This window comes from Stegostoma tigrinum, chromosome 4 (genome assembly GCF_030684315.1).
Source record: "Stegostoma tigrinum isolate sSteTig4 chromosome 4, sSteTig4.hap1, whole genome shotgun sequence".
Taxonomy (NCBI): Eukaryota; Metazoa; Chordata; class Chondrichthyes; order Orectolobiformes; family Stegostomatidae; genus Stegostoma; species Stegostoma tigrinum.
Window position 1 is genome coordinate 96408723 of NC_081357.1, and position 18230 is coordinate 96426952.

At 39.8% G+C, this 18230-nt stretch overlaps 1 protein-coding gene across 5 annotated transcripts in view; it reads right to left on the reverse strand.

The window, feature by feature from the left end:
- LOC125452191 (guanine nucleotide-binding protein G(I)/G(S)/G(O) subunit gamma-4) overlaps positions 1 to 17311 on the reverse strand; it is a 39424-nt gene extending 22113 nt beyond the window's left edge. The window contains exons 1-3 of one of the 5 annotated variants that reach the window (XM_048530297.2): positions 17073 to 17311; positions 8385 to 8466; positions 188 to 291 (exon numbers count right to left, since the gene is read on the reverse strand). In XM_048530297.2, coding sequence (XP_048386254.1) covers positions 188 to 274 — 87 coding nt within the window. In that variant the 5' untranslated portion in view covers positions 275 to 291; positions 8385 to 8466; positions 17073 to 17311. Of the gene's footprint in view, positions 1 to 187; positions 313 to 8384; positions 8467 to 8585; positions 8750 to 17072 lie in introns of those variants that run through there. The other 4 variants (XM_048530298.2, XM_048530300.2, XM_048530299.2 and 1 more) reach the window with 4 other exon arrangements.
- Positions 17312 to 18230: the final 919 nt, after the last annotated feature.

The window sequence follows — 18230 nt, forward strand, 5'->3', positions numbered from 1 at the left end:
ACTATGTGTCATTTAGTGTTTATTCCTTCAGGGTTATCTTTGCAATCAACTCTGGTATAACGATCCCACATATCATTCATCTGAAGCAAATGAAATAAGGGTGATGCTCCCTTTTACCTTCAAAAGGCCTCAGAACTGCTACCTTTCTAAAATTGGCCAAATATGAACTTCAGGAAGTACCACTTACCTTCATTCTTTCCATGCAGGCTTCCATCTTCAGCTGTTCTACTGCTTTTCTGGCCTGAGAAATACTGGCTGTGCTGTTGTTCGACATTTCCTGTCACTGTAAACCTTCAAATCAAATCACATGTCCTGAAGTTCAAGGGATGTAAAGTATTGAGATGTCAATCTAAATTGCATTCTTTAAGATAATACCATATGAAAGTGAATACTGTTATTTATATTTAGTAGCACAGACCTTAAATATTGCTGAAAAATAACATTTTAATGCTTTCTGTCTTGCACTCATCATGATGTTTTGCAAGAATTCTTATGATGCATGAGAAAGGAGAGTGCAAGTTGACTGATTGACAGAAGTATTGCCATGGAGAAGGCACAGATTAATGCTAATTGACAGTTAACAGCTAAGGTTGTTGATTTGCTTGCTGAACTGGCTTGATCTCGTTCAGACGTTTCATTGCCATGCAAGGTGACATCATCATGGGAGCCTACGATGAAGCAATATTATTTTATTCCACTTGGAATTTATACTGTCTGGTCCATTATGGTGAGTAGTGTCATTTCCGGTTTTGATCTGTATTGGTTTGTATATGGGGTCCAATTCTGTATGTTTGTTGATTGCATTAGGGTAGAGAACCATGCCTGTAGGAATTCCCGGGTGTGGCTATGTTTGGCTTGGGCTACTATGATTACCTTGTCCCAGGTAAACTGATGGCTTTCATTGTTTGAGTGTACTGACATTAAGGAGAGTTTGCTGTGCCGTTTTGCTGCTAGTTGATGTTCATGTATTCTGATGGCTAGTCTCCTTCCTATCTGTCTGATATAATGCTTGTGGCAGCCGTTGCATGGTATTTTGTAAACCATGTTGGTTCTGCATGCTGTGGGAATGGGGTCTTTAATTCTTGTAAGTGTTTGTGGTAGAATGACTGTGGGCTACCATGATTCCTAGTGGTCTTAGGAGTCTTGTTGTCAGTCCCGATATGTTCTTGAGATAGGGCAGTGTGGCCAGTGTGTTAGGGTGTACTGTGTCCTCCTGTTTTGGAGGTATCTGTGGATGAAGTTGCAGGGATATCCATTCATAGCAAGGTGCTCTTCCTCTTTCTTGTGTTGGTCCGCGGTGTTGCAGTGTGTACTGGTCCATTTAAACAGTGTTCTAATGCAGCTTTGTTTGTGGATGTTAGGGTGGTTGCTGTGGAAGTTGAGGATTTAATCAGCATGGGGTGCCTTTCTGTATACTGAGGTTTGGAACTCCCTGTCGATCATACGCACAACTCTAACATCCAGAAACGGAAGCTGATTGTTGTTTTCTTCTTCTCTTCTGAATTTAATCCCTGAGGACACACTGTTGATGAGGTGTTAGGTCTCATCTAATTTGTTGCGTTTAATAACAAAAGATATATCGTTCTACGTACTGGATCCACAATTTAGGTTTAACGCGGGGGAACTCATCCACAGCATATTTGCAGGGATCAAGTTCACAAGGGAAGAAGAATACAACAATCAGCTTCCGTTTCTGGTTGTTAAAGTTGTGCGTATGACTGACAGGGAGTTCCAAAGCTCAGCATACAGAAAAGCAACCCACACTGATCAAATCCTCAACTTCCACATCAACCATCGTAAAACAAAGCTGGACTAGGACACTATTTAAATGGGTCACACCTCACTGCAACACTCCAGAACTATGGAGGAAAGAAGAAGAGTACCTATACAAAATCTTTGCTATGAACAGATATCCCCGCAACTTCATCTGCAGATTCCTACAAAACAGACAACAACAGGAGGACACAGTACACCCTAACACACTGGCCACACTGTCCTACATCGAGAACATATCGGAACTGACAACAAGCCTCCTAAGACCACTAGGAATCATGGTAGCTCACAAGGCCACAGTCACTTTACAACAAACACTTACAAAGATTAAAGACCCCATTCCCACAACATACAGAACCAACATGGTTTACAAAATACCATGCAAGGATTGCCACAAACAATACATCAAACAGACACTAAGGAGCTACAGATCTTTGCCAAAAATTTAAAGTTAACAGCCAAGCTTTGTTTAATTTTAAAACAGGCAGGTTGACTAATTGGTCGGGGTATTATTGCTAAGAACAAAGCCAGTGAGAATCTGTCATTTATTTTGTTAAGTTGACACAGGTGCAATGCCTGCACATGTTCTTTCTGTCAGCAAAGAACAGGGTTTAGTGTATTAATGTATGTAGCTTACAAAAGGGTACTACACTGATTGAGAATGTTAAATTCGTTGTCAGCATAATTCCTTGCACATTCAGGATTATGCAACAAATGTTGTCCCATTGCAGAATGACATTTAATATTAAGACTGTGCTGTGAGTTTTACAAGTGCAGCGTGTTATTTAGCTTACAGTTTTCATAAGCAAAATCATGTTGGATCAGGGATTAGCTGATGGGCTGGATTATTGCACTGTGCTTTCATCCCCAGGCCCAGTTTTCAAAGTGATTGTCTCAAAGTCTCCCACTTCTGCTGAATCCGAAGGTGTGTGGTTCATTTCCTCCTCAGGGATCCTGGTGAGTGTAAACTGAAGCTCACGTTCTGAATTGTGTATTGACAACCAACAAGATTTTTCATGTTCACTAGGTGTGGTTCACCTCTCTGCTGTGATCATACAGTTGGTGAAAATGCATAAAACAGAGTGCTTTTCAGAAGTCTATATCAATTGGATTAATCAAGTGTAAGGTATGTCAGAATGTCAGTATGTCAGACTTATAAGTATGTGAATCCTAAATATTTTGCAGCAATTTTCAAGGGAAGGGTGAAGATACAAAATTGTCAACAGTATTAAACAATTTTACTGTTTCTTTACATATTACATTCAGAGAAGAATAGCATCATTATAATCAGCTTGAATTTTACAGCAGTGCAATTCTACTTTGGGGGTCACCGCAAAACTTGCAAAAATTTCCTTCAAGTTTGCTCCTGTTCCATTGTTGAACTTTGCTGAAAGAATGGTTAAGCTACATACATGGCTAACCAGAAAAAATACTAGATTGCAATAATTATGCTTGACCTATAGTGGTACGTATTAACACAAGTATAAAATTATCATGTAAATTTAATACAAGGTTTGGATTTAAACTCCGCTCTCTAGATTAGAGTCCAGTGAAATAAACTGTTACACTATGAATAGGAGCATAAAGTGCAAAATTAAAGAAGTATATCTACGTACCAATTTTTAAGATAAATTGTCTGCACTTTTTAGACTGGCTATAGAAAAGATATGAATGCTGACACAAACGTACAAGAACATGCCTCAGATGGAAAATTAAGGAGGAAAATACATGATATACCATGTATTGGGGTTGTTTCTACTGAAGCAGCAATGATTTGTGAGATTAGAAAGAAAGTTATTATTCTGTAGGATTTTGACAGGATGCATTGCAGAAGAATATTTTCTTAGGTCAGGGTAACAGGAAAATTTTTTGACCTGGGAAGGATGCAGCAAACATTGTTTACCACAATGAATATTTGTGACATAGGCCAATGCATTTTTGAAGGGGAAAGTAAATAGATATTTAACGGTGAAAAACAGCAAGGCACTGGACAAAGAATTTTTAGGTCAGATTTAGATTTCTTGGAAAATAAATCAAACATGTAGACAATGGGCTGAAAGGCCTTTTTCATTTGACCACCAGTTCAAGTTTCTTGCAGCCTATGTGGATGAAAGCAGGGTCTGCAGGGAGTATCAAAGAACTTGCCATGGCTCAGGAAACCACTCAATCAGAGGGAGTTAATCCAAATGTAGTGATATTAGGGGCCAGTATAATCAGGAAGATAAACTTCATAACTGAGAACAAGGGTATAGAAGGTGGTTCTGCCTGCTTGGTGTCAGGGTTTAGGTTCTCTGCTCTGGGCTTGAGAGAAACATACAGTGGGAGGATAGGAATCCACTTGTTGTAGTCCGTCGTAGGTGCCAATGAGGTATGAAGGACTAGGAAAGAGGTTCTGCTTAAAAAGCATGCATAGCTATGGACTAGATTAAGATAACAAAACCTCAGAGGTAACAATCTCTACATTATTACCTGATCCACAAGCAAACAGGAACGAGGAGCTGCTGGTTGAAATCTCACCTACTCCACAGGCAGTTCATAACATCCCTGGACAGGTTGATTAAAAATACCCAATATGAGAATTAAATGCATGGCTCAGATATTTGTGTGGGAGAAAAGCATTTTGATTCATGAACCACTGGCAAGAGTAATGGTGACAGTGGGACCTGTAGCATTTCTTCATCTGAACTGTGGTAGGACAAGTGTTCAGGTGAGTCACAGAACTAGGCTGGCAGTCACACGACTGCTGCAAAACTAGTCAGAGGAAAGGGACAAAGTGAAGAAAGATGTGATAAATTTGAGAAAGGACAAAACGAGTGCAAGATAACAAGAAGTAACAAAAATATTAATGTTTGAATGTGGCAGGAATGGGCAGAATATAAGAATGTGCCAGCAAATAAGGCTAGAGGTTGTGAAGGCAACAAGATGAAAGAAGTAAGGAACTCTTATCATAATGAGTATACAAACATATGAATTAAGAGCAGGAGTTGGTTGCTTTTTCCCCCAAACCAAAACCACCATTCAATAAGAACACTGCTGATCCGATTACAACCTAAAATCCATCTTCCCACCTATTCTGGACAGCCTTTCACCCCCTTCCTTCACAGGAATCTACCGACCTTTGCCTTAAATATATTCAAGGGCCATGCTTCCACCATATTTTCAGGAAAAGAGTTCCAAAAACCTATGACCTTCAGAAAAAAACTTTGCCTAATCTGTCTTAAATAAGAGACCCCAATTTTTAAACAGTGACCCTAGTACTTTATATCCAATATAGAAAACCTCTTTTCCATATCTACTCCATCAAAGAACTAAACTAAAGAAAATTGTGTCTGTCTTCAATGAGCAAGTTAAAATAACCACACTGGAATATTGAAGAACCATGGGCTCGTGAAGTATTGAAAAAAAATTTGTAAAAAAGTATTGAAGAAATTAATGGGACTAAAACTTGACAAATCCCCTGGATCTATCATAGAATCCCTACAGTTTGGAAACAGGCCTTTCAGCCCAACAAGTCCCACACCAACTCTCAGAGCATCCCACCCAGACCCACCGCCCCCCCAATCTACACATCCCTCAACACTATGGGCAATCCACCTCACCTGCACATCTTTTGGGCTGTGGGAGGAAACCGGAGCACCCGGAGGAAACCCACGCAGACACAGGGAGAATGTGCAAACTCCGCACAGACAGTCACCCACAGGTGGAATCAAGCCTGGGTCCTTGGCGCTGTGAGGCAGCAGTGCTAACCACTGATACACCGTGTCACCATGGACCTGATGATCTATATTCCAGAGTGTTGAAAGAGGTGGCTATAGAATTAGATATCTTGTTCATCTTTAACATTCTACAAATTCTGGAATTGTTCATGTGGTTTGAGAAGCAGCAAATGTAACCTCACAATTTAAATTAAAAAAATAAGGGGGAAAGATAACAGGGATCTATAGACCCATTAGCCTTACATCAGTAGCAAGGATAATACTCACATCTATGATTAAAGATGTGACAACTGAAACCTTTTGAAATTACGGTAGAATAAGGCAGAAACCAACATGAAGAAATGAAAATGAAATCATGTTTGACAAAATGACTTTTTTTGAGGATATTACTAGCAAAATTGATAAGGGAGATTCAGTAAATGTGGTATATTTGATTTTAAGAAGTTTTTGTTAATGTCCCGCATAGAACATGATTTAGTGATTTTAGTACACATAGGATTGCGTGACATCCTGGCATGGACTAAGAATTAGTTAATAGGGAATAAATGACTCATTCTCAGGTTGACAAGCTATGACTAGTGGGATACACCAAGGATGTTTCAGCCATAGTTATTCACAGTCCAATCACAATGATTTAGATGTGGGGACTAAATATAATATTTCCAAGTTTGCTGATGACATGAAACTGGGTAGGAATTTTGTAAGGAGTATTGAGAGACCAAATGGCCCACTCCTGCTCCTATTTTATATGGTTGGTGCACCCAGAGAATTCCTATAGTGTGGAAGCAGACCATTCAGCCCATCGAGTCCACACTGATCGTCCAAAGAGCATCCCTCCCAATCCCAACCCTGTAACCTTACATTTCCCATGGCCAGCCCATCCAGCCTGCACATCCCTGGAGACCTGAGGGTGGAGTCGAATCCAAGTCCCTAGTGCTGTGAGACAGCAATGCCAATAACTGAGCCACTGTGCTGCCCCAGTGAAGTTGAGGTTGTACGTTTCCTGACCTCCTGAGAAGAGAATACCAAAGAACCTGCTTCCCTTCATCTTCAAAGCCTAGGTCAGATGCAGAACAGATTTTTCACTTTGATAATACAATCAAGTAATTCTGCTAATTGCTGATGTGACTCATCTTGCAGAAGTATGACATATGAGTGATCTTTTTCTCTGGAGATGGCGAGAAAGAAGATGTAAGTCATTGAACTGGTTTTTCTCCCTTCAGAATCTACATACAGATGTTATTGTAGAGCTGGAACTCTCAACCATGAACCATTTCAAGGATGCCACAGTAGTAAAGTGCAAAATAAATAGTCAAATTTCAGGCCTTTTTTTACAGCCTTTCCATAGTCAAAATTGCTGGCAACATGGGAGAAAGTAAATAAAAATAATTGCATGCTTCAGCAGATAAGCATTTCTAGTCATTGCCAACTCCTTGACTGCCGTTTAATGTCTCTTTGTATGTAAGCCATCTGGGTTGGTGACAATTATTTCCTCTCTATACCATCTCTCTTCTCTCCCCCTACCTCCAGGCACTATTAAGATATTCTTTTAAAAACTTGTATTTTAAACTTAATTTAAGTATTATTGAGTTCATTTGGCTATTAATCTGTTGGTTGTATTTGAAATATACAACCCATTGATGATGTTACATGGAGAACGGTGAAAGATGCATAGACATTGAAGCGGACCAGTTGGGCTGAATGGCCGGTTTCAGTATGTACATTTTACATTTACTTATGATTTTATCTGTAGACAAATGGCAAGTCTAATTTGAGCAGACAGACACAGGGTTTGCTTTGTATGTAAATGTGCCCTTTCCTGGGCTCTTCACCTCCCCTCAGAACCCCTGCAGGACATTATCAAATCTGCAGATTCAATTACTGTCAGTTTAAAATGGGCATCAGAAATGTTCAAAGGAAACATCTGCCTTGAATTGTGTTAAAGTCAGAAGAGGCAATTAACACCACAGGGAAGAGCAGCATGTGAGGGGGAAGAATCACTTGCTGGGCGTGTAGCACTGCTGGAGTCTGCCATTAGTTTTGATTCTTTTTAAATAACCTTTTATCAATGCATCAAGAACTAGTGCCCAAAAGGTTTCAGATAATGTGGGTTTAGATTAGTTCTGATGGATCCTGCTTTTTTGGATGGAGGCTTGTCACTACCATCAGCTTGAGGACCCTCAATTCTCTCTTGCTCTGTACAAAATAACCCTCAGATTAATTCTACTTCCAGTTCTTTAATGTGGTAATAAATAATAATTTCTGTTACTAGTAAATAGAATCACATAGAATATGTTGTGGCATTACAACTGTGACTAGTAAGATAGATTCAGAACAGATCTGGCAACTCAATATTAGATATCAGTGAGGCATTATGCAATATCTGAAGCAACAGAACTGTATTCAACCACAATTTGCAGCCTCAAATTTGGCACGTTCCTCAATCTACCACTGAACTACAGATCAGCCATTCTATAACGTCGAGAATAATGTATAATGTAGGACAACATGCCAGGAGCAAAACAAAATATATTATAAAGTGAGATTTCAAACTGATGAAGTTACAACACGGGGCTATATGTTTGCTAGATAGCAAAGACATGTGCTGGCCATAGTTAACCAATCCCATTATCAACACACAAGATCAATTCTTTGCAGTCAAGTAACATCCAGTTGTGAATGATTGTGTTTAAGGTTCTCCCAATAAATCATTCTCAATGTGGCAGAGCACGTGAGAGAAAAAGGCAAGGCTGAAACCTGTATCAGCATCTTCCGTCAATCTGATTCACTACGTTATTGAGAAATGCAGGAGTACATTGAATGCAGCAATGATTACGGGCGCTAACTTGACATTTTTTGTATGGCTGAAGACTTGTGCTTCAGAACTAACCTTACCTCCAGCCAAGCTGATGCAGTAAAGCTTTAACACTGGCATCTACCCAATCGAAAAGTTGGAAATTGCCCAGCTACGTCCTGTCTACAAAACACAGGATGAATCAAATTCAGCTCATTATCATTCCATTCAATTATCAACAAAATTATGGAAGATATCACCAGTGCTATCAACTGACAATTACCTAACAGTAATCTACTCACCAGTGCTCATTTTGCAATCTTCTGAAGCCACTAGGCGCCAGTTATCTTTACAATCTTAGTCCAAACATGGGCAAAGCAACCGAATCACAAAGGCATTGTAGAAGGCATTGTTGAATCAAATGTGGCATAAGGGACACCGTGTAAAATTGAAGCCAATGGAAATTGGGGTCAGGATAGGGGTAGTGTTCTCCATGGGTTTAAATCGTACCCGGTACAAAGGAAGATGGTTGTGTTGGTAGAAGTCAATCATTTCTGTCCTGAAACATTACTGGAGGAGCTCTTCATAGCAGTCTCCTAAGACCAACCATCTTCCTTATTTTCTTCCTCCACCGTAAAATGAAAACCGAGGATATCTGTGCAGCATTCAGTTCCACTCACAACACCTCAAATATTGAAGCAGTCCCTGTCCTCTTGCAGCAGCAGTTGTACAATATTAATGACGATAAATGTCAAGTAACATTTGCAACACGCAAATGAACCAATGAATGACAATTTTCACCAAGTGAGTCTAACCACTTCCCTTTAGAGCAATACACTGATGTTTGAAAGGAAAGAAAGATTGAACCAGCAATTACAGACTAGTCAGTTTAACTTGGTGGTAAGGAAATTTCTTGAAACAGTTATCTGGGATAGAATTAACAGTTATGTGGAAAAATGTAGATTGCTTCAGAAGAACTTGCATGAACTGTTTTTAAAGGGAAAGTTATGCTTGATTAACTTGGAGTTTTGTTGAAAAGATAATGGAAAGGGTTAATGAGGGGAAGGCTGTTGATGTGGTGGACATGGACTTCCAAAAGGTATTTGATTCAATGCCACACAACAAACCTGTTAAGGAAAGTTATTGGCCATGGAATAAAATGAGCTATAGCAACATGGATACAAAATTAACTGAGTGATAAGAGAAAAAGATGAATGGTTAATAGCTACTTTTCAGGCTGGAAAAATTGTAGTGGAACCTGCATTTTGATATGCATAGGACAATTCCAAAATTTGCAGACTGCACAAAATTCATGAGAATTGTAAATGTCGAACTTCAAAAAGACGTTGACACATTGGTGGAGTGGGCAATTAGGTGGCAGAATAATTTCAAATGTGCACAAGTGCAAGGGGACGACTTTGGTACAATGACCATGGAGAGATAAAACAAAATAAAGAATATGATTGTAAAAGATATGTAGGTGCTGAGAGACCTGAGTATATATGTACATAAGTCATTAAAGGGGGCAGGACAGGTGGTGAGAGCTGTTAATAAAGCATACTGTATTGTAGGCGTCGTAAATAGGGGTGTACAGGACAAGCAAAGGGAGATCATTTTAAACCTGGCTGGAGTACTGTGTACAGTTCTATAACCATGTAATAGGAAAGATGTGAATACATTAGACAGAATGCAGAACATGTTTACAAGAACAGTTCCAGGATTAAGATACCTGGTTATGTGGAAAACTTGAAAAAGTTGGGACTGTTTTTATCTGAGAGGAGAAAGCTAAAAGAAGATTTGGTGGAAGCTTTCAAAATCCTGAGGGGTCTAGACAGCATGGGTAGGGAGAAATTGTTCACATTCATAAATAGATCAAGAACCAAAGAACACAGTTTTAAAGTGCTTTACAAAAGAAGCAAATGCAAGTTGAGAAAAAGCTTTTTTTGCAAGTGTGTAGTTAGGTATGGAATGCACAGCTTGGAACTGAGGTGGAGATAAGTTTGGTTGAGGCATTCAAGACAACATTGGATAATTTTTGAAGAAGTAACAAAGAGGATTGATGAGGGCAGAGTGGCAGACGTGATCTATATGGATTTCAGTAAGGCAGTCAACAAGATTCCTCATGGTAGACTGCTTAGTAAGGTTAGATCACGTGGAATACAGGGAGAACTAATCATTTGGATATAGAACTGACTTGAAGTTAGAAGACAGAGGGTGGTGGTGGAGCATTGCTTTTCAGACTGGACGCCAGTGACCAGCAGTGTGCCATAAGGATTGGTGCTAGGTCCACAGCTTTTCATCATTTATATAAATCATTTGGATAGGAACATGGGAGGTATGCTTAGTAAGTTTGTAGAGGACACTAAAATTGGAGATGGAGTGGACAGCGAAGAACATTACCTCAGGGTACAACGGGACATGATCAGATGGGCATACGGGCCAATGGGCCAAGGAGTGGCAGATGGAGTTTAATTTAGATAAATGTGAGTTGCTGCATTTCAGAAAAGCAAATCAGGGCTGGACATATACACTTGGTAAGGTCCTGGGGTGTGTTGCTGAACAAAGAGACCTTGGATTGCAGGTTCATGGTTTCTTGAAAGTGGAGTACCAGGCAAGATAGTGAGGAATGCATTTGGTATGCTTACCTTTATTGGTCACTGTATTGAATATAGGAGTTGGGCGGTCATGTTGCAGCTGTACAGGACATCAGTTAGGGCAGTTTTGGAACACTGCAGGTAATTCTGGTCTCCCTCCTGCAAGAATGATGTTGTGAAACTTGACAGGATTCATTAAATATTTACAAGGATGTTGACAGGTTTGAAGGGTTTGAGCTATAGGGAGTGGCTGAATAGGCTGGAGCTATTTTCCCTGGAGCATTGGAGGCTGAGGGGTGACCTTACAGAAGTGTATAAAATCATGGTGGGTGTGGATATGGTGAATAGCCAAGGTCTTTTCTCCAGGTCGGAGGAGTCCAAAACTAAATGACATAGGTTTAAGGTGAGAAGGGAAAGATTTAAAAGGGACCCTAAAGGCAACTTTTTCATGTATGGAATGAGCTGCCAGAGGAAGTGGTGGAGGCTGGTACAAATACAACATCTGGATGAGTATATGAATAGCAAGGATTTAGAAGGATATAGGCCAAATGCTGGCAAATGGGACTAGATTTATTTAGGATATCTAGTTGACATGAATGAGTTGGACTGAAGGATCTGTTTCCATGCTCTGCAGCTCTATCCACTCTGTTTAAGCAGAAAAATATGAAAGTTATGGGGAAAAACAGGAGATTGTTATCAAGTTAAAACTTTCAGAGAGCTAATGGTGACAGTGGGCTGAATGGCCTTTTTCTGCTCAGTAACAGTTCTATGATTACCATAATCAAATCTCCTGATCAACATGCTGAAGGTGACTAATGGTCATAAACTAACAGCAACAGGGTGAGGTTTAGGGTCCAATCACATAAATACTGTAGCTAGAAGACCAAATAAGAGCTAGGGTTACTGTGCACAGAGTGCCTTCATCTCCTGTCCTAACTTCATACAGCCATTCCCCCATCTATAAAGCATACATCAACAATGCAATGGAATTAATACTCTTCGCTTGCCTGTATGAGTGCAGCTCCAACAACATTCAAGATGCATGACTATTTACAATCAATATCAATGACATGGATTAAGGAACTGAGTACATACTTAATTTGCTGATGACATAGGTAAAATAGTAAGTTTTCAAGAACGCACAAAAGCATTTAGATAAAGTGAATAGGTAGACATTTGGCCAATCGAGTATAATGTGGGAAAATGTGAAATTTCTACATTTTGTCAGTAAGAATAGAAAAGCAGTACATTATTTAAGTGAGAGATTGCAAAATTCCATAATACAGCTTGATCATAAAAGTAATATTAGGTGCAACAAGTGATTTAGAAGCAAAATGGAATGTTGTTTATTGCAAGGAGGCTATGAAAATAAGGATTTTTTGCCAAACTTGAACAGGGGATTGATGAGACCACATCTGGAGTACTGTGTACATTTGTGAAAGTATGTAACTGCATGAGAAGCAATGCAGAGGAGGTTCACTGACCTGATTCTTAGTAAGGCTCATCTGAGGATGAAAGATAGAGTTGATGTCCATTGACATGTAGAAAATTGAGAAGTATCTTATTGAAACAAAGATCCCGAGGGTACTTGACAGAGGATGCAAAATGGTATTTCCCCTTGTGGCAGGGCACTGAGAAAAGGTACAGTTTTAAAAATAAGGTGGCAATCTTTCAGTTAAGGTGAAAATAAGGAGAACTTATTTTTCTATGAAGGTCAGAAGTCTTTGAAAGTGCCGAGAGAAGGTGGAAGCAGGGTCTTAGACTATTGTCAAGGCAGAGGTAGGTTGGTTCTTGGCTAATAAGCAAGTCAAAGTATATAGCAAGTAGAAATGGAAGTAGAGACCATATTTAGATCAGTAATGATCTTATGAAATGGCTCAGAGGCAACAAATAGCTTACAACTTTGTATGTTCATATGCAACACCAGTCATGACAAAGCAGCCTGCTTGATTGGCTCTCCAACCACTCCCTCCTTAGGCAACAAGCATTGTGACTGTAATGTATACCCACTACAATGTACACTGAAGCATGATCACCTGCAAGTTCCCTTCCAAGTCACTCATCATTCTGACTTGGAAATATAATTGCTGATCCTTTTTTACTGCTGGGTCACTGTCAACCAAATTGCACTACAGGAATATCTTCACCAGAAAAATTGCAGTGGTTTTAGAGGTTGCTCATCATCACCTTCTCCAGGGCTCAGCAATAAAAGCTAATGACACCTACAATTCCATGAATAAATGAAATAAGCTGGTACAGTTCTGAATTTATGCTCTATCTGAGTCTCCTCACATCCTACTTAATCTAACCCTCTCAGCATATCCTTTGTTTGTCTCTCATGTACTTATCCAGCTTTGCCTTGAGTGCATCTAGACCATTTGCCTCAACCACTTCCTCTTGGAATAGACGTTTCTCCTGAATTACCCATTGAATGGCAGATGGATGAGTGCAAATAGCAGCTCTGAGCAGAGATCAAGGGCATTTTTGGGTTTGCACGTTATTTCCTGCTTCATTTCAGATCCAATTTATACATCCCCTTTGCTCTGTATTTTTATGAATATTTTGATCAGATTTGACATAAATACTATAAAATGAGGCGAAAGGTCAAAATCAATTATGCAAAGGTGGCTTTGGAGTGCAGATCAATGCAATTGTTACCTTATCAGCCTTAACTGTTGAAAACACTTTCACTTCTGTGTCAGTATGCTGATTTCAAGTGCTGCACAATCAAGAGTGGATGAAAAGATTCCATGACATCATTTAAAGGTGAACTGGGGAGTATTTGCCAGTGTCCGGCCAATATTTAATACCTCAAATAGTTTTACTAAAACAGATAACATAATCGTCATCACAGCACTGATCGTGGAGGTTCACTATGTACATTTTCGTTGCCATATTTTCTACACATGAGAGACTTACAAATTAAAATTGAGTAATTAGCAGTGAATTACCTTGGAAAGTTCTGAAAATGCTGTATAAAATTTATTATAAAGACACGTGAGATGATTCATTTTTCATCACAAAATGTGTGGAAATGAATGTTAAATGACACTTTTAAAGTGTTATAAGAGCAGAGAAAACTTTGGATTTCAGATATGCTCTAAAAGTAGGAAGACAAGGTAATAAAGAGAGAAACATGGAATGAAATGTTGAAAATAGGGGTGCAGAGTACAAAAAACAAAGGTCACGTTAAACTGGTATTAAATGTTGGTCAGGCCACACTCAGAAGGCATGGTGTTTGATTCTGACCCACCAACTGTATCACTGTCCTAAGATGTCTTCTGAGGCTGGAACAGACTATTTGAACCTTCAGTGTTTTCATTAGCCCTACACTGAGCTCCCAACCACATACCTACTCTATTACTAAATTTGCTTACTTCACATTAACCCCATTTGTCACTGAAACCCTTGTCAAGGACTTTGTTATTTCCAGACACAATGCTTTCTCATTTCAGGCCTCCCAGTCTCCACCCTCCAAACACTTCAGCTAATCCAAAACCTTGTTGCCAATCTCCTAACACATGCAATACCCTATTCACTCCTTAGGATTATACTTTCCGACCACTTACACATCCCCAGTTCCCATTGATGGTGGCTGTACTTAAGCCCAAATTTAGAATTCCCTTTCTACATGTTTCCAATTCTTTTCAGATGCTCTTGGAAAGCTACCTCTTTGATCATGCATTTGGTCATTTGTCCTAACATCCATTCTCTCAATTGTCTCATTATCAAATTTTGTTCAATAGTCATATTTAAATGAAGAATCTTGGGACACCTTACTGCCTTAGTCGAATGATATAAATAATGCCAGACTGTTGCTGATTATTGCATTCAGTTTTAGGTGCCTTTCTCAATGTAAATGATGCCATTGATATTCACTATAAGCCTATGAATAAGAAATGTTGATTTGGAGAAGCTGGAAAGCAGGTTTTTTAGAAAAATAAATTGAGTTGTTGAATTTGAAGGATGTTGATAGCCAAAATAGAAAAAATAGTGTTTCCAGATTGGGTATCTAGAGGAAATCAATTATAAGTAATCACTGAAAGGAACGAAGGAAGAGCCAGGAGACTTTGTTTTAACACACAGGAATGTTGTGTCTGAATAGACATATTAGAGAGATAGTCTGCAGTGGCTTTTAGAAGGAATTACTCTGAACATATAACACAGAAACAGGCCATTTAACTCACCGGTTTATGCTCCAGATAAGCATCTTCATCTCACCATATCAGCATAGTATTACAACCTTTCTTGCTCATTTATTTATCCAGTGTTTCTTTAAAGATACTGAGACTATTTATGAGCTGAAATATCTAACAAATCATGACAAAGACATTTAGTAATGGTAGTGCACTACACCACCACAGATAACTATGCCATCAGAGGCAATAAGAACTGTAGACGCTGGAGTCACAGATAACACAGCATGGAGCTGGAGGAACACAGCAGGCTAGGCAGCATCAGAGGAGCAGGAAAGTTGACGTTTCGTGTTGGGACTCTTCTGGGACCGCAGAAATGGGGAGGGGTAAGAGAGCTCAGAAATTAATGAAGAGGTGGGTTGGGGCTGGGGATGGTAGGTAGCATGGTGATAGGTGAGTGCAGATAGGGAGTGATGGGGATTGGTCAGTCAGGTGGGAGGGCGGATAGTTGGGAGAGAAGATGGACATGTTGTGCATCAGGTCAAGCAGACAGGGATGAGAAGGGAGGATTGGTCATGGGATGAGGCTGGGGTTGGGGAGGTATGCCATTTGCTGCCTCAATCCTACTCTGTTGATTGTCCTCCAGATGTTCTGGCACCTCTCAAACAGTATGTCAGACAAAAGTATGTTTAAAAGATATTTGGATAAGTACATGAATAAGAAAGGTAAGGAGCGACATAGGCCAAGAATGGGCAGATGGGTTTGGATTAGTTTGGGATCATGGTTGGCATGGATTGGTTGGACCGAAGAGTGTTTTCAAGCTGTATGACTATGACTATATGTATCATCTCCTGTTTTCACTCTATTCTGTCTCACATCCACTCATCATTTTTATCGAATTTATTGTTGTACCATCATGTTTTTAAATATTCTAAAAAGGGAAGAACTGGTTTGTTAGATGAATGAAAGAATGTAGCTGGACATTGCTAATAGCTGAGACAGACATAATGGGCCAAATGGTCTCTTCAAATGTCGATGTGCTTCAAATGTCGATGGTTAGACAGTTATTTTCTAGGAATTAAGTGAAGGCGGGAGGGAAGGAGATAATGAAAATGATAAGATCAGCCCAGCAGTAAGATCCAGCATGTTAAAATGTAACATTTTAATGTGGAAAACAACGTGGCTAAAGAATTCAGCACTGTTAAACATCATTCTGTGGGGGGTGGGGGCTGTCCGGGTTCACAACACTGAATCATCCATTCTGCAGCAATAAACTGGTTCAAAAATAATGTAACTTGCCCCGAGAAGCCATTAATCCAAGTTAATGTGAGGAATGGACAGATTACCTCTTCAGTATCATTTCAATGTTGGAGCAGGGGAGACAGCTGTGTTCTGGCGGAGGCCTGTGCTATGCGCGACCCGGGGTTGCTTAATGGAGATACTGGCCCACAGAAGTGCACAAATATTCCATTTCTCACAGAATTTATCTAAAACAACATTTCAAACCAAGCGCTAGCTATCCAAAGAAAACTGAAATCTTATTATGTGGCCTATTTCTGTAATTGGAAATAAATATGGCAGTAATAGTCGGAGATAAATGATTGTAATGCTGAGGTAGGCAGCAATAAATGCTGAGTAGGAGGTCCGGCATCTGGGAATACAGGGACACAAGTTGCTCAGCAAGATAAAATGCACACGAAAAGACCTGGCAGCTCCATCGTTATCCACATTTCTTTTACATGTGGAAGATTTCTTCCACTTATTAACCCCACCTCCCCACATCTGTCTGGAATCCCCAGCTTTTCATTGATCATTTAAAAATGAAATCATAGAATTGCTTCTTCAGCATCACTGTTAAGGATGAAATGTGGGAGCGAAATGTAGCAGGAATTTCAGTTACGGGTTTGTGAACAGCTTCTTCCTACATTTCAATTAATTGCCTGACAGAAAAAAAACAGTTGAAACGTTACGAAGAGCAGAGTGCGATCGAGGAGCCCGAAGACCAGCAAATAAACACAGATGTTGGGATAACTCGCTCTCCCGTTCAGTTAAGGCTTACCTGTTATCTCGCAGGTTCTGCTTGCACACACGGACGTTTCGTGCACCGAAATCCAAGTCCCAAAGTAGCGTTGTTCTTTAACAAATAACATTAACAGTACGAGTCACCGTGGTCCATTCACTCAGTTTCTGCGAGACACGATCATGGATACATTTGTGTCTCACATCAACATGCTGCTCCGTTTTACTCTGCAAACACACAACGTCTGTCCGGCGTCGTCTTCTCTCCGAGCTTTTATTGGCTCCTCCTGAAGGATATTTTAAGACCAATCTCGGTCAGTTTGTGATGAAGGGGAAGATCCTCACAAGTCAAACAGGGGAAATCTACATCTGAGGATGTTCCAAACGCTTCAGGAGAAAGGGGGAAACTCACACAGCGAGGGTGTGATATCAGTTCTTGCATTCAATTATTTTCCAGTTTTATATATAATGGGTGATTATTGCAAGTTATTTATACATTCCTAAAACCATCCATATTATTATATAATACTTTTTGTAAAATTAAGTTTTCCCTTTTCTAAGGGTGAGCTGGCTGATTTTGCCTTCTTCGGTCCATGAAGTATGATAAAGAAATTACCATGGCTGCTCTGTGGTCTCGGTTTTGAAGCGGATGTGAATTCAACCACCGCTTTTGCACAACTCAAGCCACATAGGACTCAAATCAGCATAGATTGTCTGCAGACTCGAGCTCCACACTGTTAATGTAGTAACACCCTCGCCAGAGTGAAACCCCAACTCCCACCTTATACCTTATTGGAATACTCGTAGATCTTTAGCACATTAAGATGTTTTGTTTTGACCAACCTCCTTGGCTGTTGCTAATATTGTACCCCATATTAATTCTCCTCTGGCCATATTCTCAACCATATTCATTGATGAATGACTCCAAGAAGCTGCTCTTCGTTCTCAAACAACAGGGGGAAAAGTCTGGAAATTAGTTTAAGGCAGAGTTTACCGTCTGAAATCACAGATTCATAGAATTATACAGAACGGAACTGTTGAATTTATTATTGACTTGGAAGGTTATAAAATGCCTAATCGTTAGGTGCCTAAATGCCTAAGGTGCCGTTCCTCAAGTTTCATTGGAACATTGCAGCAAGCTGAGGTCAGTGGGGAGAATGCGGGCGAATTCACACCTACAAATTTATTTTCCTTAGCC